Source organism: Nothoprocta perdicaria, unplaced genomic scaffold, assembly GCF_003342845.1.
Source record: "Nothoprocta perdicaria isolate Ctin4 unplaced genomic scaffold, notPer1 scaffold_36, whole genome shotgun sequence".
NCBI lineage: Eukaryota > Metazoa > Chordata > Aves > Tinamiformes > Tinamidae > Nothoprocta > Nothoprocta perdicaria.
In genome coordinates, this window is record NW_020455599.1 from 1,209,304 (window position 1) to 1,231,861 (window position 22,558).

At 39.8% G+C, this 22,558-nt stretch overlaps 1 protein-coding gene across 2 annotated transcripts; it reads left to right on the forward strand.

The window, feature by feature from the left end:
- The first annotated feature begins 2,045 nt into the window (after positions 1–2,045).
- PCMT1 (protein-L-isoaspartate (D-aspartate) O-methyltransferase) lies at positions 2,046–21,392 on the forward strand. Of its 2 annotated transcripts, none has more exons than XM_026044386.1 (7): positions 2,046–2,144; positions 3,210–3,241; positions 6,032–6,136; positions 9,444–9,564; positions 13,060–13,145; positions 13,927–14,143; positions 21,230–21,392. In XM_026044386.1, exons 1-6 carry the CDS (start codon positions 2,078–2,080, stop codon positions 14,104–14,106), a joined length of 591 nt encoding a protein of 196 aa, XP_025900171.1. In that variant the 5' UTR covers positions 2,046–2,077; the 3' UTR covers positions 14,107–14,143; positions 21,230–21,392. The 2 variants fall into 2 exon arrangements, with proteins under 2 accessions (XP_025900171.1, XP_025900170.1); XM_026044385.1 differs by having other exon boundaries at positions 13,927–14,096.
- Positions 21,393–22,558: the final 1,166 nt, after the last annotated feature.

The window sequence follows — 22,558 nt, forward strand, 5'->3', positions numbered from 1 at the left end:
TTTGCTTTCTGTTTTCAAGATGCTATTTGTGAAAGAGAAGCAGCCCAGAGTAAGTTTTCAAAACATGCTCCAATTATGTCAAGTTGTCATTGCAGCAGCCTCCGAACAGAGCAGCTCTTGAACTCTGCAGSCCGAGCTCTGCTCGGAAGTCGTCGCTTTACAGCTTCAGCCCGCTGAAGCTTGGGAGTTGTGCTGAGGAAACTAAGAAATGAAACTTAATTTTGGCTTTAAACTCTTAACTAACCAATGAGTTTCACTGTAGGTCCTTGCTTGTAAGCGCATTGTAATTTAATATCTGTTTTGGTTTCTGTATGGATTAACAGAATTTTGAAGCCAAGCAGTCATTTAACTTCCAGGGAGGAGACATCTGTGCATCTGAAAAGAAAAATCAAGCTAGATCTGTTTAATTATGAATGACTTTCCTGCCACACATAGCTTTCCATAAGACTCTTAGAAGCTGTYTTACATAGCTATTTTATTAGTAAATAGCTTACTAAATTTATTTTTGGGGACATTTAGAGCTAGTATRGAATTAGAATGACTTCTTTGCAATATAAGCTTATATGGTAGGATTTTTTAAGGGTAGGTATTGAACAATTCAGAAACTGATACATACTTTTTCTAAACAGAATTAAAATGCTTGTTCTTGGTCRTCTTGGGACTGACTGCTGGAGGAAGGAAAGGTCTTCTATTTCATTTTCCGCTACTCTATAAYTACTTATATATTCTTTTCCTCATAATTTGGTATCTTACTTGATACTTTGTCTCTGGAACAGGACGCAAAACATCTTTTGGGGTTATTTTCCTCTCTAATGTCAAGACTGTGTTATCAAGGGTAATGAAAGCCTAGAACACCAGAAGTAGGGAGGAAAACGAACAAAAAGCCACAAGTGATAAGCGTGGTTAGGAGCACATTGCGGGCAGTTGAGAAATCTCCTGTCAGGGTCTGCATTAACTTCTGCAGAGGCTGCTTAATGCCTTCATTTCAGTAGTATGTTCAAAAACATACTTCAGTTGAGACAATCTCACAAAAATTTGTAAAACTGATTTTTATAATACTGCATTTTGGGCTACAGTTTGCAAGTGCCCAAATTAAAATAATAATAAAAAAGACATTTTTCCAAAGAAATGCTCCTTGTTTAAAATCAGTAGTTCAGTAAAGCATTCTGTTACTGAAATTCTSGTTATTAAACTGTTCTTTTTAATGTAAACTATTAGACTTTTCTCTTTTTTTCCCAGATTTTCTGCTACTTATTTCTTTATAACTAATACATAAATGACTAAAACACCTATAAACAAAAGTTAGAAAAAATGACTACATTACATTATGTTTCTGATGTTTTACACACATATGCGTTCACATTTTATTTTGAAAAGTGAACAAAGATTCAAAGTGTTTTGATATGAATATTCTGTGGCCTCAGTCTTCTCCAGCAAAAGAATTCTGGTTCTGTAGGAGTTTCTTTAAAAAGAAACTTTCTTTCTTTCATTCTTTCATTCTTTCATTCTTTCATTCTTTCATTCTTTCATTCTTTCTTTAAAATAGAAAAACTTGAAAATAAAATGCTAAGCAAGGATGCTGTGGCTTTACTCTTGTACACTGTTTAGATATCTTTCTCAATTACTGGTCTCCTAACAAATTTCTTGGAAATACGAACAGAGCTCATGGTTGTTGTTTAGTTTAAACTAATATGTTTCTTACTGAATTAGTGTTCAGGACTACAAAAGGTGTGAGGTTCATAGTTCTTGTTTTCTGCTTGGTTGGTTGTTTTCCTAGGGGATGGGGCTTTGAAAGTGATYTCTAATCTTTCAGAAAAACATCTGTAACAGCCAGGAAAGTCTTGTTCCAGGTTTACCAGCTTAAGCACTGTTCGAACTAGATCAAAGCCTAAATTTGGGTATGGTAGAGTTTAGAGTATTGAAAAGGATGAAGTAACATGATTTCTCTCCATTTTAGAAATGTATTCCTGTGTCTCACGTGCTTTTAGCATTGTAGAAGAAAAAGAAGGTTTTCAATTTTATTTATTCTTCTTTTTTAGAAAATGGAATAATCAAATCAGACAAGGTATTTGAAGTAATGTTGGCTACAGACCGATGCCACTATGCAAAGTACAACCCTTATATGGATTCTCCTCAGTCTATAGGTAAGACCATGTTGCAAAAGTGGTTGTCTCCCCTAATTAGTGTGCCAGTGACTTCCTTTGTCATCTGGGTATTAAGAATGTTGGTTTGATTTTTAAATTTTGAGAGCATGTTTTTCTTTTTATCAGTTCATTGAATACATTCAAGTACAAATTTTCTRTTTGTTATGCTGCACAGGTAATGTACTCGGCTAAATCAAGAACATTCATATTGATGCTCATTAGTCAGTATTAATATGTGTAAAGATGTGTTTATTCTTTAACCATAAGCAAGTTGTGTGATGGGTTAGTTGACTTTTAAATTCTTACGTTACCCTTTTAGCTGGTTTACTTGCGAGACGGTTGGTTTCTTTACAAAAATGATTCAGCTGAGGTCAGTGTGGAGATCCTAAAACTTTTACATGATGTTTTTATATAAAAATAGATTTTAAAGTAAGGTTTTCTTTTAATGGAAATGATCTGTTTATAGGCACTTATTTTCCATCTAAGTCCTTACTTCTGTCTTTGCAAGGCAGGAGAATGAATTAAATGTTCTGGCTTTATTATTTGGATAGAATAGTTCAAAGATGTGCAAAGATACATATACAGAGTTGTAAATATTGCCACAGAAGTAAGCACAGATGAATACTCTTCCACATTTTCTCTCGGGTATATGTATGCTCTTTGGAAACAGAGCATACCAGGGGATTTATAGGCCGTACAATGGCCTGTGTGTCAATCTGTAGCCAACAAATCCAGGTTTTGCATAGAATAGGAAAAGGAAATGCTTTGTTTTGGGGACTGTTACCCTTTTAAACTGAATGTTCTTGACAAAACTATGGAAGAATAGTGCCAAAATGGAGCTTGTAACTGAGGTCAAGAATAGGATCTTTCCCAGCCTGTTTCAGAGGTGCCATGGCCCAGCTCACACAACTTGCAGGTGATGCCCCTTTACTTGATGTTTTTGTGCAGCGTGCTGAACGACAGTAGTGAGGAAGGGTTTGCTTTTTATAGTCAAGAGCAGGAAAAGCAGTAGGGTCGCTCTCTGAAAATTGTATCAATATGTTCTTCGTTTTCCTGGTTTTGCAGGTTTCCAAGCAACAATCAGTGCTCCACACATGGTAAGCTTTAAATTTACATGGTTCCTGAAGGTGACTTTATAAAAAWCCAAATGTTTCTAAAATAAAATATTTTTCCTAACAAATTCATCAAATGTTATTTAATAGGGAGGCTTATGAGAACCACCAAATGAGAGGAATCAAAGAAGACCGAGCCAGAGTTTTCTTGTAGGCTAACAGTGATAGAATTGAGGGATAATGGCCAAAAACTAAACACGGGATGTTCTGATTCGATATTGGGGRAAAAAAAAGGTTTTCACAGTGACAGGGGTCAAGTGCTGAAACAAGTTTACTAGAGAGACTGTAGAATCTGTTCCACAGAGATACTGTGGTCCACTGGACAAGAATCTGAGCAGCCAATTTTAAGTTCTGCTTTGAAAAAGGATCATCTGATTTCCACAGGTTCTTCCAATATAAATTACCCTCACTCACAGAGTGGGTGAGATTGGAAGGAGCCTCTGGAGATCATCTGGTTAAAGCTCCCTGCTTGAGCAGGGTCACCTGGAGCACATTGTATGGGATTACATCCAGATAAGATTTGAATATGTCCAGAGGAGGAGACTCTGGAACCTCTCTGGGCAGCCTGTTCCAGTGCTGTCACCCTCACAGTGAAGAAGCTTTTCCTCACATTCAGGCGGAACTTCCTGGGTTTCACTTTGTGCCCATTGCCKCTTGTCCTGTTGCTGGGCACCAGTGAAAAGAGTCTGGTCCCATCCTTTTGACACCCTCCCTGAAGATATTTGTGTATATCAATAAGATCTCTTTCACACTCAAAAGTCTGAGCTCTCTCAGCCTTCCTTTATAGGAGAGAAGCTCCAGTCACCTAATCTCTTTTGTAGCCCTGTGCTGGACCCTTTCTAGAAGCTCCACGTCCCTCTTGTCCTGGGGAGCCCAGAACTGCCCCCAGTACTCCAGGTGCGGCCTCACCAGAGCTGAGCAGAGGGGCAGGATCCCCTCCCTTGACCTGCTGGCAACACTCCTCCTGATGCAGCCAGGATCCCATTGGCCTTCTTGGCCACGAGGGCACACTGCTGACTCATGGTTAACTTGGTGTCAACCAGGACTCCCAGGTCCCTCTCCGTGGAGGTGCTTTCCAGCAGGTCAACCCCTAATCCGTGCTGGTGCCTGGGATTATTCCTGCCCAGGTGCAGGACCCTGCACTTGTCCTTGTTGAACCTCATGAGGTTCCTCTCTGCCCAGCTCTCCAACCCCTCTGTTGGTTCCCCTCTGACCATCATACCCATCTTGTGGGGTATCGGGCACTCTTCCCAGTTTAGTATCAAAGTTGTAAAAAGATAAGAGTGCAGGAGTGAACAACAGTAATTTCTGTAATGCTTTATTGGTGTGATGTCCTTAATTTTTCGGACAGGAAAAATAAATTATATCACACTGAGATATGTGTTTCTTGCCAAGTGGTTTGTGATCAGGGCTTCATGACTGAGCCCTAAATAAAGCCTTAAAGGRGTATTTCAGTTCCTATATATATATGTATGTAGTACAGACATACATTTTCTTAAGATTATTTTATTTGATATGAAGAATGAATAGAAGCATATGTTTTGTCCATGCATTGTTTGCAAAGTGAGAAACCCTTAGAGTAAGGATGGTTTAAATTGTTAGTAAAAGTGTGTTCCTTTTGACTTTTTATTAGCATTTGGATATTCCTAAGTATTTATAATAAAAACATTTTTTTATATGAAAATGTTAATAACTGCATGCCAGGATACAAAGAYGCATAATGCAACTGTGGTTAAGCAATAACATACATACAAGCTGTGTCTTCAAAGCTTAAAGCTTAAGCTTTAAGCCGAGTCATTAAATTTTGAATTATTTGATGCTTTTCATTGATGTTATATGAAGCATTGAAACGAAAAGAAAACATATCCTTTATAGCAAATGCTAAAACAATAAATASTTTAATTATTTCTGTATTCCTTCTCTGGAATCCTAAATCCTAAGGGTTTGACAGTGGCCATCTGAAAAACATTAAGTATTAACAATTGTTTTAGTGTGCAACAAAAACTTAGGTTTTGTATTGGTTTACAATATAGACTGATAGATTTCTTCTATAGAAGAAAGCAAAATTGCCTACAAAGTGTGTCTGTAGACTGCTATACTCTCATGTGTGACTCCTGTGGGCTGTTGCCTTTGTAGTAGACAACTTTATTTTTTGTCACTGTTTGATTCAGCAAATGTGCAGGTAGTGCAAGAAGTTAACCTACAGAGTCCCTTCTCTGGCCCTCCAAACTTGCCTCCATTATAGCTAGCATCAAGGCCAGCGTGTCCAATGCATATGGACCGCATTTCAGCCCGATTTCCATGGATTAATTACTGTGTATGTGTATAAATAATTTATCTTCAAAGGGGAAAAAAAAAAACACTTATTTTTTTCTTGTTACATCATGGTGGGAAAGTATAATGACATGCCAAATTATTTACAGACCCTATACCACCAGAATAGTGAGAATTACCAGACTTGAAATGTTGAATTGCTTTATGGTATCTGCCCCAGTAATTATATTTAAGGTCAGAGTGTGTCAGAAACTCAAGTAGTTAGAATACATGGTTGGAGTAGGTGAAATAACAAGTATATGTTATATAGTTAACTTTTTGAATGTGTGTGTGTGTGTGTGTGGTCAGAAGTAATTCTGAAATTTTCTACACTAATCTTCTTGCTCGAAAACATTGAAGAAATGAACATGTGTCAGGTAAAACAAACTGGAAACATTACAAAGTTTTCTTTCTCTCTCTTTCTTTCCTCCTCCTTTCTCTCTCTCTCTGTGTCTCTCTCAGCATGCATATGCTCTTGAACTTCTCTCTGATCAGTTACATGAAGGAGCCAAAGCACTTGATGTAGGATCTGGAAGTGGAATCCTTACGGCATGCTTTTCACGAATGGTGAGAAACCGAGTGTCATCCCTCAACCAGCACTACTGTTTGAATTGCAGTACAACTCTGAAAGATGAAAGATTAAAAGAGGGGTTCTTATAGTGGACCAAAGTAGATTTTGTAGAGAATAAAACATTTTTCTGGTGCAGGTAGTGTCTTACCTTAGGTGATACTAGATGCTTAAGTAGAAGAGTCCAGTAAATTCTGTGGTGGTCAAGAAACTGCCTAGATGGGAAGCTTTTCCTTAATTTTATTTTTAATGCCTGCTTTATACTTTGAAGGAAGGTGATGTTTGTCCTGGGAGCTGTTTGTCCTGCCTAAGCCCAGTTTTTACCTTATTTTGTGTGGTGGTGGATGTTCTCATGATGACCAATTGTCTTGTCTTTCTGCTGGGGTGAGAGCTCAGCAAGGCTTAAGAGAATCCTGTTTCCATGGGTTAATTATGTATGTGTGTATATAAATAATTTATATAGAAACCCCCCCCCCTTTTTTTTTTTCTTGTTACTGCAGTGTGGGAAGGTCAATGCAATACAAATTTAACTTTTCTAAGTTAAACATTAATTCATATTCTCTTTGTATCTTTCCTGGTGCTTACACCCTGTCTTACATCAAGGGGCAAAATATGAAAGAGTTGGTTTTATGATGGCTGTCAGACAGATTTACACAGTGGTTGCCTATAACCAAACAGTTTTCCCTTCTCCATTTCAGGATTTTATCTTTGCTTTATAGCTACCAATGACCTTCATTAAACTGCAAGCTTGATAGTTTTTTATTGTCTGAGAAAATTGAGAATGTGGTGATGAGTTATAAATTCTCCTATGATATCTTTTTACTATTTAAATTTGGTTATTTTCTGGCACTAATCTATTGAATCAGAGGTCATTTTTGGCTTAAGAATTAGGTAAGGGTGTTTTGGAGAGGATAATGTACTTCATTGCTGTTAACTGCCGTATTAAAAGAAATTTCAAGTGAAATGAGTTAAACTGCAACTTAATGGAAATCCAAAATRTCATTTTTATTTAATATTATACCTATTATTTTTGTTCTAACCTTGGAGTTAGTTATAAAGTGCTAGTAGTATGCATTTTAATTCCCATTCTACACAGGTTAAAGACTTTTTCAAAATTCTCTTTATTTTCCCATTAAAAAAATGCATCCAGGAATAACCGTTTTAGGTAGGTTATGTGATCCACTTAGTTGTGTCCTTTTTTTCTTTTTGAACAGCTGTTTTTAAAAAGCTAAAAAAATTCTACAGAGAAGTCAGGACTTTGACGGAAAGGAAACCTCCCCTCAGTGTGCTTGAGGTTAAGCAGCCTTTTTATCATCCTATGAATGATCCTCTTAAATCCTGCTGCRTTTTTCTTCCTGGTGGTGTCTTGGGCACTGCCTTACAGACCCGGGCTTTCTGGGAAGTGTTGGATGAATGCCTTGGCTCTGTTATTACTTTGTAATATGGACCTGCTTCCATCCAGGTGAATGCTTGTGGACAAGTTGCTTGCTATTGCCCTCTCAGTTCTCTCCTTCTGGGGAGTTKTTTCTAACATTGCCATCATTCATGTAACATACAACTTTCAAACTTTTGTTAAAGGCTTTTGCTACCAAAATTCAGTCRTCTTGGAGGGCTTCTTAGGGAGGTTGAATAATGTGAATGTTACTTCTCTGACTGCTGGAGATCTTAAATGAACAGCCAACATCTGGGCCACACCAGAGTGCACATTGATGCCCTGGCTGTTTTACTGCTTTGATTGTGATCCTATCTTCTGGGAAAGTCTTATGTCTACTTAAACTAGTGAGGCATGTTCAAGATTTGTTGTTGATGTTGTTTTTTAAATGATATGGTAGAGTTAAGTTTGTGTGCTTTCTTGAAAGCTGTACCAGTTTGTTGTCTTAATGACACACGCCTTGAAGTTCTCAGGCAATAGGTGGAGATGGTCTAGACCAAGGATTCAGAAATAGCTAGATGGGCTGCACTGCTAAAAATGCTGCTGAAATTTTTAGGAGTTCCGATACTTTAAATTAGGCCAGTTCATGTCGTGCCCATTTTGCTGAATTTCCAACTCGGTGAAGTTCCCCTTTGCTGCAGACCGGGGGGCACCTGGTCTCTTGCCAAGTTCTGATGAAGCCGCCTGCCAGGCCTCCCTCCGGGAAGGAACCTGGGCTGTCATAGCGATCACCTGCCATCTGTCACACGCTCTACTGCAAGAGTCAGGCCGCCTTGTTCCACCTGAAAACAGAGCCAATGTTGCTGTTCTCTTGTTTTGGACATAGATTTTGACCATAGATTTTGTCCGTAATGAAACAGGAAAAAAAATCCCCATGATACTGGTAACAGCTATTAGTTTTACAAGCTTTTGCAGGGTTAGAATGTAAGATGAAGAAGCATAACCAATAAATGCAGTAGTGGCTGTTTAACTACAGGGTTGTATGAAAGCCTGGACTGCTGAGAGACAGTCTGGCATTGTTTTCTTTGAACTGGATCTTGTTAAAGGCAGTCAGATTTGGGGGAATTTGGTTCTTTTTTCACCTCTTTCCAAAACTGGAATGGCTTCTCTAGAATAGAGAGACAATTCCAGAAGAAATGCCTCTAACAGAAGAGTTTTGGTTCCAATGTTTTTTTTTTTTTTCCTTAAAATATATGCCTTTTGTGAGACCACTTCCCCAACTCTTCTTATCCCATTCCCTCAKTATTTTGTGACCATTGTCAGTTTTGAGCTCTCAAAAGTTCCACTCTTCCTGTGGAAGAGAATCATAAATCTGAAAGTAGATTCRTGAATGTAAGAGATGAAATTGCTTATTCCCTTGCTGTTAACTGGTGGCCTTGCTTCTGAAAGGGTAGGACCTTTGAGATAATGTAGAAGAAAATGCAGGACTTACTATTGTCTTTAAAGTAAGGTCAACTCTAGAAAAACCTTAATCTTTAAGTAAGTTTACACAGTGTGAAAGGAGATTAGTCCTAATCTTTGTCCTTAAAGGTTTCGCTCTCTATTGGGGGCAATACAAATATGTGTGATAGAATTTACCTTCTAAAASCTGAGAATGGAAATCTCTACTAGTAGTGTGAGTTAACTGATTCACTTCATAAAATATGGCTATAGCAAGTATTTATGAAACTGTATGATGTACTTCAAATATATGTTGCTTCTAGCAGTCAGAATGTCTGATTCTAAACTGTAGCTTTAATGACATTGGGAAAACACAGTATCACTTAAGAGTTTTTGTTCTTATTTGAGACATATGGGTTCAGGAGATGAAAATACTTATTCTATAAATAAACCAAAACTAGCAGAAATTATTCAATTGTATATTTTTATTCCAGGTTGGTCCCAAAGGACAAGTTGTAGGAATTGATCATATCAAAGAACTAGTAGATGACTCAATAAATAATGTCAAAAAAGATGATCCTACATTGCTGTCTTCAGGAAGAGTGAAACTGATTGGTGAGCATCAGACTCTGATATCCTCTGATATACGAGTTAAACTGATATTCTTTCTAGCAACTGGCTGCAAATGTCTGGAATTTAGATATGATTAAAAGTTCTGATTTTAGAAGTGCAACCAATGAAACAAGAACCAGTTGAAAACTTAGTAATCTAAGTCCTCTTTAGGCCTGTGAAAAATGTCATCTGTGCACACTTTCGAGTATATGGTTTCCAATGGTTTTAAAGAATATGTAATCATTCTATTACAGATACTTATTTAACAAGGAAATATATTTCTGTGTCATGCTTTTCATGTAGAAGCTCTGCGAATGTTATTTGCTGTCTAAACCTGGGCTTGATCCTCCAATTTTCCTTGAATTAATGTAGTATCATTTAAATTCACTCATTCTCCCAAAGTCTTCCTGCTTCTGATGAAGTAATTGGAAAAGTTGCATGCAAAAAATCAAAAGCGGAAAAAAGTACTAGATTGGCAGAATGCATTGCTGGAATTTATCTTATTTGTTTTTAAAATGAACATATGTTCATGTCAGAGAAGTGGTTAATTGGTATCAAGCAGGTTTAAATCAAAGTTTTTGAGAGGAAATTATGCTAAAATTATCTAAAAACAGCAAACTGTTCTAAATCATGCCCATTTAAAAGAAAAACCTTGTATTTTCTTGAAAGATGGAAAGCTGGCAGATGGAAAGCATTAGCATGATTATTATTTGGTTAGGTTATTAAAGGAACTTCAAGGGCTATGGATTCTTTGGGGACTATTCTTCCAAAAATGTTGGGAAAAGATACGGTTTGTGCTGCTTGATTCTTATCCAAATTCTTCCCATTTTTGTCCCTTTTTTTCATAAATGAGGAACTCTGTAAATCATTTTGAACTAAAGGAATCAGTACTGATGCTTGAGCATGTGTACTGAACGTGTTCCCGATGATGGATTCTGTGTGACTGATAGTTTCTTGAAAAAGAAATCCTGCTAGGACTGCTAGGGGGAGCAGGGAGTCCAGTTTCTGCAGGTGCTGTTTGCAAGAGCAATTTGGACACTTGCTTCTAAATGCATCTAAATCAAACTCGGTCACTTTGGGGAATCTGGAATGCGTTCTAGAGTGCATTCCAGCACCTATACTRTGTTTGACAGCGTAGCAGAAGGGCTCTGCACAGAGGGTTTTCTTGTGAGATGCCTGAAGAAAGCAGAGGTGGAGGAACAGCAGGTTTGTGAGTTGGGTGGAGCAGGAGAATACTGCAACTGTGTGGAATTCAAGGGGTCCTTTCGTGTGGAGCTCGAATCCTGTCAAAACTATAAAACAACAAAAATATCCAGTGAGCAGGGTTGGGGAATTGTGTGAGTTAAGGCAAGATAAGTTAATCGCTGCTTTTTGACAGGTTATGTTTGAATTGTTCTCCATTGCTTCATTGCACCTGAGGTGTACCATAAATGCCTGTCAGAACAGGGGAAGGAGCTTTGAGGTCCATCTTCCAGCCGTTTCCATTTAGCACCCTTTGGCTCTCATCACAGAGTGGTCTTGGAGAGCACACATTTGCTCCGTGTTGGGGGAAGCTGCAGTGTGCTTGGGAAGCCACCGGCGGGGTTTGAGATGTCACAGCGAGGCCAGAGCAAACACGCTGAAAGGCACGTGCTGCGAAGCAGCAGGTTGTCAGCACCAACCGCTTTGTCCTGCAGATCTGCCCCCATTGTGCCGCTCTGTTCACTAATGCAGACGTAGCCAGAAGTGATGCGGGTCCGGCATCCACAACAAAGAATTGCAGTTTCCCGTGCTGGGTGGCACAGCTACCTATGGGAAACAGCTTGGCACAGAGCCACTGAACACTCTGGTACGTTATCAGCAGTTTAAAATAGTAAAAAGCGGTCTAGATATCAGCAGATCAGCTCTAGATTTAAAAGCAAGCCACAAAACTCTCTTATGTGAGGAGGACCTCCTGTTTCCCTTGGATGCTGAATAATGGAATAACTCTTGTGCCACAATGAATGCATGCTTAAAAAATAAATTATTCTCTGGTCAGCTAAAAGTATGTCCCTGTTGTGAGTGGCTATATATTTGATAGCCAGGAGAGCCAGGAGAACTTATTTGTGGATATTGAAAGGGAGCGAGCATGCTGTCCTTGGGGGCATGCATATAGCATGGTGCATGTGAAGGATCCTGATTATTTGATACTGATTCTGAAGACAGTGACTCTGGTTTGAACCACTGGCTCCATGTGGATCTTTAAGGTGCTTTCTACCCRCAGCAGTGACAGCATGTGCAGAAGGCATCTTGCCAGGCTCTCTGGACAGGAGCCAAGGTGCATCTGCGTCTCAGAGTGYGTGCCTCAGTCTTCAGAATCTGTGAGCATCTGTCCTCTTGCAGTACTGTGGTTCTTGGCAGCTTCCACCTGTGACCCCTGGTTGGAGCCTGTATTGGTTAGACATGATTATATGAGGAAATATGTCCATCAGCCTTAAAGGATTCTTTTGCAACTAGGAAAACATGCTGACTGTTCATAGTCATTTAGCATTGGGTGTAGGAGGTCACCATGGGTCCTTGACAGATAGCAAAGTCACTGCATTTAATCCTTTCAAGGAGCTGCCGATGTTCCTGTAGGCTTGTGGATGCTTTTTGGTGTGTCATTGCCATCAAGGGGACCTTCGGTATCCCTGAGGTCAAACCAAACCTGCCACGCTCACTTTGTGTTTTCCCTGCTTTGTGAGTTGTTGAAAGGCAAAAATTGACAGTGTTCAGCTGCTACCAGGGACTCGGAGCTTCATTTAATTCACCTGGCATCTTCCTTAGTCTGCGGCAGTAGTGGTGTYCTTTGAACGGTGTAAGCTGAGCCTGGAGCAGGGAAACCCCAAGCRACTGCGCGTGCTGAGCAAAGCAAAGCTCCAGCCGCGTCCGTCGCCCTCCCAGTAACGCGGCTGCCCCGCGCTGGGGCCAGCAGCTCTCTGGGGCTGCTGCCACAGGCCCGACATGGCCCTCAGCGCTAGCCCCACGGCTTGTGGGCTGCCCGAGTGACAGTGAGACCCTCCGTGAGCAGCGGGGCCGCGTGGGGAGCACAGGACACCCGTATGCAAGTGTACAGCGGCCTCGCGGAGCCCGTCGCGCAGTGCTGGGCTGAGCAACGGCTCTGCAACGGGAAGCTTAGTTTTAGACACGGCAATGAGGGCAAGTCACCTGCGTTGGAACGGTAGGAGCCAGGGGTGCTCAGGTCCTTCCTGCATGGCCCACGTGTCACCACGRAATTTCATTGTACACTCTGCTTTCTGGATTCAAGGCTTTTTATCAGTGGTATTTTTATCTATTTTATAAGTGTGTTTATTTGTGTGYATATGTATGAAGGTTTTTTATGTTAAAATTATTTTATAACTGTACTTTATARGGTTATTTTTATCATGTTACTACAGCTCAACAGGTGAAAATTTTAGTTGAAATTTGAGCACAGCCTTATATTTACCTCTAGATCAGGTGTTGATCTTTTGAAAAAGTTAAAAAGGTGTTTTCTTGCAGTGGGAGATGGAAGAATGGGGTATGCAGAGGAAGCTCCCTATGATGCCATTCACGTAGGAGCTGCAGCACCAGTTGTGCCCCAAGCAGTAAGACTTTGTTTTCTGTATCTGATTCTGGAAACTTTTTTTTTCCTATAAAAATTTCCTTTTATAGTTACATTAGTTACATATAAATTTTTAGTTAAAATACTTGATAGATGTGCACAGCTGGAGTGCCCTAGGTAAGATAAGTGCCTGGTGCAGTTCTTTTGGTTTTGTTGGARTTGGTTTCCCATTGCTTTGCAAGACTTGCATGACCTCATAACTTCCTTGGAAATAAATATAGATTTTTAAATAGTCTGTTCACCATCTGCATTACTGCAATGAAACTGAGTGATTTGCTTAATAAAGTTAAAGACACTTTATTCAACACTGAATTATGAAATTTAAATTTCTTTCACACCTTCCTGCTCCTTTAACCTCAAAGAAAAAAAAAGTTTCCAAGCAGTTACTTCACATGTTCTGTTAGTTGTCACTTTATGCTGCTCATATTTGAGTATTACAGACTAGTCTCATAAAATGCTACTGCATCCACAGAATGGATGAGGGGCTATTGGGTACTGAGCTTATTTATTCCTGAAAGATAAATAAACTAAATGTCACAAATCTGAAATCTCTGGTAATTATATGAAATTACTGTGATTTTTTTCTGTAATATCAGTTATTTAATGTTGTGTTACTGTTGTTTGCATTGCGTTTTTCAATTGAAGTAGTTATGTCCTGCAGAGTCACAGATAAAATGTGGCAAAACTATTCGCTGAATACAATGAACGTTACAGGCAGTGTTTCTGCCGTGCCTGGTTACACTAATTTCTGTGTTGTGTTCTAGCTCATAGACCAGTTAAAACCCGGCGGAAGATTGATACTACCCGTCGGCCCCGCGGGGGGAAACCAGATGCTCGAACAGTATGACAAGCTAGAAGACGGCAGTGTCAAAATGAAGCCTCTGATGGGAGTGATATATGTGCCTTTAACAGATAAAGAGAAGCAGTGGTCCAGGTGGAAGTGATTTTCTGTTCCACTTACTTCTTCCACACACACGCAAGGTGAAAGGGTGTGAATTTTAAGCAGATAGACTGCCAGGCCTGCCTTTGCTGCTGTCATTGCTTTCTGCTCTTCCATGCCATGACAAGTGACTCAGTCTGCATTCCTACATCACCAAAAGGAGGTTACGCTAAGTTTAAGTTAAATTAAAAGTGGAAGAAAAATATTGCATGGGTTGCACTTTGTCTCCTTTGGACTCATGTTCTCTGCAGTCTTTTGTTGTATTGGAAGTTTCTCACTCGCTGTTTTTGAGCACAGTGTTTTCTAAACCTGAACTTCCCTTCCCTGACCTCTTTAAACTGTCCTTCCCAGTACCTATGGTAGAGTGCTTCAGAGTAAGTGTTGTCTTGTCCTGCAAGTTCATGTTAATTGAGAGCTCGTTTTTTGTGTGTATGTGTGTATATATATATACACACACACACATATACACACATATATTTATATACACACACACACACACACACACACACACACACACACATCTATTTAATTTTACAAGTGAAGAAGAGTCTTTCTAAGATCTTAATGGGGTGTTTTAGGTAGTCTCCTGAGTACTTTTGCCTGGGCCACCAAGTAGCAAAATATGGAGAAGTTAATTCCCTCTTAAAGAACAGATGCTGTTGAGCAGTGCCCAGAAGATTTTTCTCTGACATGTTAATAAAAGTCTATCACCTGTTTCTGATGAMAAGGGCCGTACTTGTATTCTCCAGCACAGCAAACTCTAAGAGCTTTCTTAGAGGTAGGAGACCTTCCAGTGTGCTAACCTGGATAGCCAATAGCACAGGCRTAGCCTGCTGGCATCTTAAACCATTCTAGGCACTGGTATGCAAGTGAAAAAAGGAGCAGGCCCCTTTTGCTTCCTGGACAGAAAGAAACTTGTGAATGTGGTAGCTGCATTAGTGAGGTGTGTGCGTGGGTAAGTTTAAATTATGAGAATGTACATAAAAAGCACAAATAAAGCAGGTCTCAGCTAGGAGCAGTAGTGCAGACTCACTTTGGTGCTTGGTGGATTACACGTAGCAGCTGCGTACAAATTACGTTTAGCTCCTTAGAGTTGCTGCCTAACCCAAAGCCTGGGCAGCTTTGGGTGCTGGCGCCCCAGGTGTTTCCTGGCTGGGATGCACATGGGCGCGTTGCCTCGCGTAGTGCCAGGAATTCCCTCCGCCTGGTTCTCCCGGCCTTCCCACSTCTGTGCAAGCCACGCCTCGCGCTCCGTGTCCTCCTCTGGCAAACGTGAGGACCCCATTCAAATCACAGTGCTGCTCTGCGTGCTTTGAAAAAAGAGGTGTTATTTCTGAGCCTTTCTTATTGGTGCAGAGAGATTTTATACTTTTTTTCGTTTCCGCTTCTTCTCTTTACAGCATCAGGTGCTGCTGTTTCCTAGACACTGTCTGTTGCGGGGTTTCTGGAGTGTGCACAAATACTCCTCTCCACTGGTGGTATTGAGTATTTAGAACTAGGATTGGGAGGCCTTTGCAGCTCTTCTCTATGAAATTTTGAACTCCTTTTTCTGCACCAATTCAGGAGGTTGAGCAATAGATTGACTTTGGACCTTCCTCCTTAGATTTTCCTTTGAGTTTCTATTCTTATTCAAGATAGTTCCCGAATTGCTTATTTAGTAGCAGGAGTATATATCGGTGCTACCAGAGAAGGTGAGTGAAGAATATAAATAGCAAGAAGGGATACTTCAGTCACTGCAGTGCCATAGAGGTTTTTCCTTCCAATATATATTTAAATCTGCTTCAGATTGGGGATCTCTCTTAAGGACAGCTCTAAAATGTTACAGTTCTTGTAACATTTGTTTGTTTTTAAGTTACCCTCCCATGCTCTGAAGAAGGTTCCCATTGCCTTTTCAAGGTTGAGGTCCAGAACCTCCAGAACCTGAGGTCCAAGRGATTTCATCTTGTTATCTCTGAGCCAGAAGTGAGGAAACTGCCACCTGAGGCAGCGCTTGCTGCCCATGCGAGAGTGAGAGGTGAAGGATGTTCCTTCTGCACTGCTTAGACTGCACTTTCAAAATGTTTGCAGATCGGTGATTGAAGATCAGCAAGCAACCCCTCTGAGGAAACATTTTCGGATTGTTTTTCTTTCTACATTAAAGAGTTGCTGTAAATGCAAAATTAATTGGATTTCAGTAGCTGGGTGTGAGCAGTTGTCTTTTTAGGGGAGATCAAGATTCTCACGTGCAAGATTCCCACATCTTCCTCCTAGTTAACACTGCTACCTCCACTAGCAGTGTAAGTGGCATAACTCTTCTGTTGCCTTAAGAGTTGGTGGTGCTTCACAGAACGGTTTAAAATGGCTCGGCCAGCGTGTTCCTAGGCTAGCAAACCCTCCAGTTTGCRAGGAGGAAGCTCCTTGAATTTTCCTTTGGCCATGCATAGGTTGCAGTAGTTAGTACTATCCCATAGCAGGACACAAGGTGCTCTGTATAAAGCAGCACAGCGGTGTAAGCGTGAGGCTGTTGCCAGCCACTACTGGGAGTTAGAGAAATTAAGTGTCGTCCTCCTGCAGCTTTTCTCCTGCCTGGAGCAGGTTAAATATCATCTCCATGACTCACTCTCTCTCTCTTAAAAGCCTCTCAAAGAAATGGGTGAAAAGAACTGCTTTCAAATTAATTTTTCACAGGCAACATGAAAACACAATCTGGCACAGTAAATGGAATAAGATACAGAATTACAGATTTAAGGTAGCTTTAAACATACTTTTAAAATCTCACTTTATCTCTAGTATTGGCTGTATTGCATGATATTTATTCTCCAAGTGGTCCTCGAGGTTAAATTTGCCTTCAGATACTCTGCGTCATTCTTGTATGTACAGAGGTGGAACTTGGAGCAAAAGAAAATTTGAACTGAACGAAAGGATCTCAAATAGGGTATTCACTAGTGATGTGCTGATATTGAAAGTCTTATGAATATTCTTGTGTTTTTTTAAAATTAGTGACTTTTTTCTGCATTTGATTTAGCTGCAATAGTGTAGTTAGATTGCAGGTAGCCCTGGGGTACGAAGTAAAGATATATTTTTGTACCACTGATAYAGTAGTAGTTTACTACACCTTTATGCATTTACACAGTTATGCAGGTAAGGATGTTTATCACTTCTCATTAAGCATCCCAGCTATTAATTCTGTTTATTACTGAAATAGGTGCAGGGAGAAGGTGAGACCACTCATGCTTCTCCATTGAGAACACAGCTTAGTGGCTGCCKTATTAGCAGTTCTTGTGTAAATCACTAGCTCTTTGACTTTAGTTTTCTGCAGGACTTTATTAAAAACTTAAATGGAGAGGCTAATTAGAAAATAGTCATCTAAGAAAAGCTTGGCTTTATTTCCTAAGAAAAATGGTGTAAAGCAATGAACATATTACATTTTAATTGACTTAAAACGTTGAGTTAGTATAAATGACTTAAAAAGGTCTTGCTAAATTTATGTTTGTTGATCAATTACAAACTCATAGTGACCATTACTTTATAGAACAAAACCTATAAATAGTTGAGGGATGTTACTGTATGCCACTTATCTTTGCATACAATGTGATTAAACACCCTTTTGAAAAAATACATTTATCAGTAAATATTTCAACATGTTTCTCCTTAGAGAATTGTATTTAATACTTCAAAGACCTCTAGTGAACTACTTGKCTAATTTCAGTTGAAATTAGCAGGAATTTTGAGTCCCAAATCTCTTAGACTATGTAGAATTAAGACTATGGTTAAAATTTTTAATTTATCATGGCTGAAAAAAAATCTCTGCAAGAAGTCCTTCAGCTTAAATGGCAAGTTGATGTCATACAAGTATGCGTGTGATGTGACATGTGTAGCAGGTTGCAGAGAGGTTCTATTTTGTCATTTGAGCTTTTTCAATCTGATGATTCATCATAATAAATATTTTAGAAGAGCACCTGTCCAGATGAAAGTGCTTCAGGTGTAAATACTGGGTCTATTTTTATTTACCTTAAAGGTTATGAAGGGAGAAATAATTGGCTATGGAAATGCTGATTGGGTAAATGCTGCAAATTCACAGGGTAGTTGGATCCTAGGAGTATCAGTAATGATAGCATATAGCATATTTTCATAAATAATATATCAAAAAGGGAAAGTCAAATGCTGCCTAATGACAAGAAAGCTGAAATGGATGAAAAAGTGCAAATTACATATAATCTTTTATACACTGTTGAAATACTTAATTTGAACTTTCCACCAAGAAGACAGAGATCATACGTATATAAATGCCATGACTTACCTCTGTTGGAAACTTCTTGMTATTTGTGTTCTTTTTAAATAATGAGCAGTGACATATTCCTAAAATGCCTTCTTAATTTTTTGTTGTTTTCCCCCATAAAGTTGTGGCATGTTCTTGATACTTATGTCCCCTCCTACTAAGCCAAACTTTTTAATATTGTTTTAGAATAACAATTTTGAGCTACATGTATTGCCTACTAAGCAGGAGCCATGAGGCAGAGTGGAGAAAGTGCTGTGAAGACGGAGGAAGAATAGCCAGAAATGGGGAGAAAAGTGCCAGTTGTTAGCTCTTCCCAGTGTTCCCAGAGGACAAGAGCGTATCCTGTCAGGGGAATGGCAGTCTCTGTGGGAGTCTGCTCATAAGCTTCGTAGCACATGAATCTTTTAACACTGGCAGGACGGGKTGGTGTCCTGCTATCGTGGTAGGGTTACTGTCGAGAGCCGGTGGGTTTTGTGGCCGGGCAGGAAGCTTCTGCTCTATCCCATCACAGTTAATGTCAACGAGTCGGTGCTGCCCTGGCTGGGTAAGTCTGCAGACCCTTTACGTTGGGTAGCCRGTGGGAGACTCTGCTCTGACTATCCCAGGCTTTGCCGAACTTTCAAATACGTGTAATCCAATAGTGTGCATGTGAGATCAGCTCCTCGTTACAGGAGGAGGAAATACTGCCTAGTTTTGAGGCGTATATCATGGGTTGTTGTGGCCTGGCATGCTGCTCTTGGGTTCAACAACTAGTGAAGAGTGAGGGKAAAAAGTCCTTGATGGAAGCTGATCCCCTTAAGGACAGTCAATGTTTAGATAAGCAGAATAGGAAAATCTTAATTTTGACGGTGACTTCTGAATTGAGGTATGTTTGAGTTTAGAGGAGCATTACTCATTTTGTCAGAAGCAGCTTAATTAACATAAAACACCAACAAAGCRTTGACATCATAGTGTCTATTACTCATTTGAATTCCAAGAACAAAAAGTTTTTCTAAAGAAAAATATTCAAATATCTTAAGTGCAAAAGCCTTGCCAAATTTTGTGGATGGGTAGAATTGTGAGGTTTAACAGTTGCAGAACAAAAGTGGAATTTTTCATATCCTTAGGATTTTTTCTTTTTTGAGGATGTAGGTTTGGTTTAAAGAATTCAGGACTGTTTATCACAGTAGAATGCCATTTTTTATAAAGCTGTGAGAAAGTTTTTAAATGGATTTGGTGGGATTCAGGATGAAAATCACATCAGGAAGAAGGCGTACGAGACTAAGCAGCAGCAGTCACTGTTTACATGCCGTAAATATGAACTGGTGGTGCAGCTCCTGGGGGCATTGGGGATGAATGAGGTTCCTGTCCTCACTTCACCTGCGGCACACTCRAAGCCCAGCATCAGTTGTTAGTTTATTTTCATAAAATAGCTTTTGTTAGTTTATTTTCATCTGTTTGAAATAAATCCTCTGTGAAGGAGGCAACTGTGGAGAACTTCCAAACATTTGGCTAGAAACAGATTTCTCTTTATCCTGTCAAGATTTGTTTTCTCTCTTTGACTTCCTCAAAACGCAGCAACACTCCGAGGCTTTATTACATTTAGGTCCTCACTATTAGAAGGCAATGCAAAGTGCAAAGAATGCAAATATTTATCACCAATCTTGTTTCACATTCCAGCTGCATTAAACAGAAAACTTGTAATTTAAGCCCTGGCTTCAACAACCTTCTCAGCTTTTCTTTAAACACTCCGCATGCTGTCATTCCGTGCTGTGTGATTCCTGAAAGACAACGTCCTGCTAACCTCCAAGCTTTTGCTGGCGTGCATGTGGCACTCGGGATGCATGATAGCTGGAAATACTGTTACGTAGTAGACCCAAAACCACCTTAGTGAGGTTTTTCTGGGTTAAAGCAGTGTTTGCTTTCACTAACGAGGATGATGAATCTACTAAAAGAAAAACTGCTGCAAACTCGGTTCAGTTTGTGGGGTGCTGGTGCTTGGGAATAAGGCGAGCGCTCCGGTTCAGCTTGTCCAACCACCAGTGCAGTGGGATGGGGCACRGCCTGCGCACTGGGTGGGCGCTCTGCACTCCAGTTCATGGGTTTACAGGGATACATTTAAATCACTAATGCCTCATAATTCCGCTCTTGGAATATGGGTTCTCTGTGTCAGTGTGTTTTAAATGTCCTGTAGGAGCAAATGCCTGTATTTTTCTGGAGTCCTCATAGTGCTTTAGAGATACTTTTTGATGTACTCTTTTTCTCCTTTGTAAGTCTCTGTTGTTTTAGAAAACCCTCTGCTCTTCTCTGCTTGCCTTAACGTCATTCCGACTTGGCATGTAGCTCCTTCATGAGCTACCCAGATAAATAATAAATTAGATGGTGCAAGCTCTAAATCGCTGATGTGAGATTAYGTTCCTGGCTTCCCAGAGAGTGCAGCTGCAGCTGAACCTGCGTTTTGGCACCTCTTGAGGATGCTTTTTGCCAACACTCTGTCTAGAGAATTGGCCTGGGTTCTTGTGAACACGCAACAGCGTTTGGGCCGCAGGTAGCCACGCAACTCTTCTGAGCTCCTCTGTTTTGGGAGGTGGGAGATATTCATTGACACAAATGAACCTCATTGACACAAATGAACCTCATTGACACAGATGCTGCAGGGAGTCCAAGACAGGGGAGGCACCCATATTTCATGTCGTGTCACATAGTAGTATGAGAGGTTATGGGATTGCTGGGATTTGCGTTTTCTTTTTGCTAAAATGCTTGAAGAGATTTCTGGCATTTTGCTGCTGTGTTTGGCCGTTACATGTAATCTAATTCAATATTAAAAAAAAAAAAAAAAGTGAATTCATAGGGAAGAGGAATCATAACTGCGTGTGTTTTCTTTCTGCAGGGATGAATTGTAAAGCTACATCATCTTGACCCAAACATAGTGTTACAGTGGACTGCTCATCTCCAGTTCTAAAAGCTTTTTGAAAACCAACAGCATTGCAGCTTGTTTTGGACTTCGTTATACTGTTGTTATCAGCATGGAAAAGCGTGGTGTTTGTTTTATTTTTGTTTTATTTTTTTAGATGCTCAAGGCAAATCTGATATAAAAAAAAAAAAGAAATGGTGGAAAGTTTTGTGGGCACTGTTTCGTTTAACATGCCTTTATTTTACTTTAATCTGTTTGAAGAAATGAATTTCTGCAAAACCGCAGATAAAGACCTATAGCTTGTGAACACTAATTGTGATGGGGGTACTTGAACACTCACTTCCCTCCGCTCCCGTGTCCCTCGGTAAAACTGCTTCTCTGCACCTTATGACACTACGTAAGTAATACCGGGTTTTATGTGTTCAGACGTCTGCTAGATGCTACTAAAAGGAGCTGAACTTCCTTTTTCAAGCTTTTGGCGTGGTGTCATAGACTAGCATGTAGTAGATACAATCAGCTGCTTTATTACCTTAAAACCAGGCATTTGTATATATTAAAGATATCAGAGGTGGCCGCTCTTATTAAACTGTGCTGTTCAAGTTGGACATAACGAACATGGTTTTTCCCTTTTCCTTCCAAAACAATTACAGAGTCTTGAAGCTCTGTGTTGTTTTATAGCTCACTGCTGATACGATACATGTGGATTTAACTCCATGAATATAACATAAGCTATGTCCCAATCACTGAACAGTTTATGCAGTGCTGCTTTGCCAAATAAAGCGAAAAGCAAAAAGGGGTCGTGTGTTTGTTGTGTGGAGGCTTAGGATCACCATGTGGAAGACTGCAGAGATGCAGATCTCCAGGTTCGAAGCAGATGAACTTTTAGATTAATTTTAAATGCAAGGTGCTTTTGACAAAACTACCTGCTGTGTTCGCTTTCTCATTCAGCCAGGAAAAGTGCTGGTGTAGTTTCTTAGAAGGTGAATTCAACTTCTTATACAAGGAAAACTTGATAGGTACTGAACGAATACCAAATCCTGGACACTCAGAGGTGTAATTGCTCGATTTTCAAGGTTGGAATGGTATAAACCTTTTTCTGCTCTTTTTTTTTTTTTTTTTGCTTGGTTTTTTTTTTTTCCTAAAATGACAACAGGTAAAATAAAGTAAGACTGAGCTGCTTTGGGAGAGGGAGGAAGCAGGAGGTTCTTCTTGCTCAGTTTTGAGGAAACAAATTGAACTGCATGTTATTCCTTTTTTTTTTTTTTATATTAAAAAGGATTACAGAGTAAAATAACCTGCATAAAA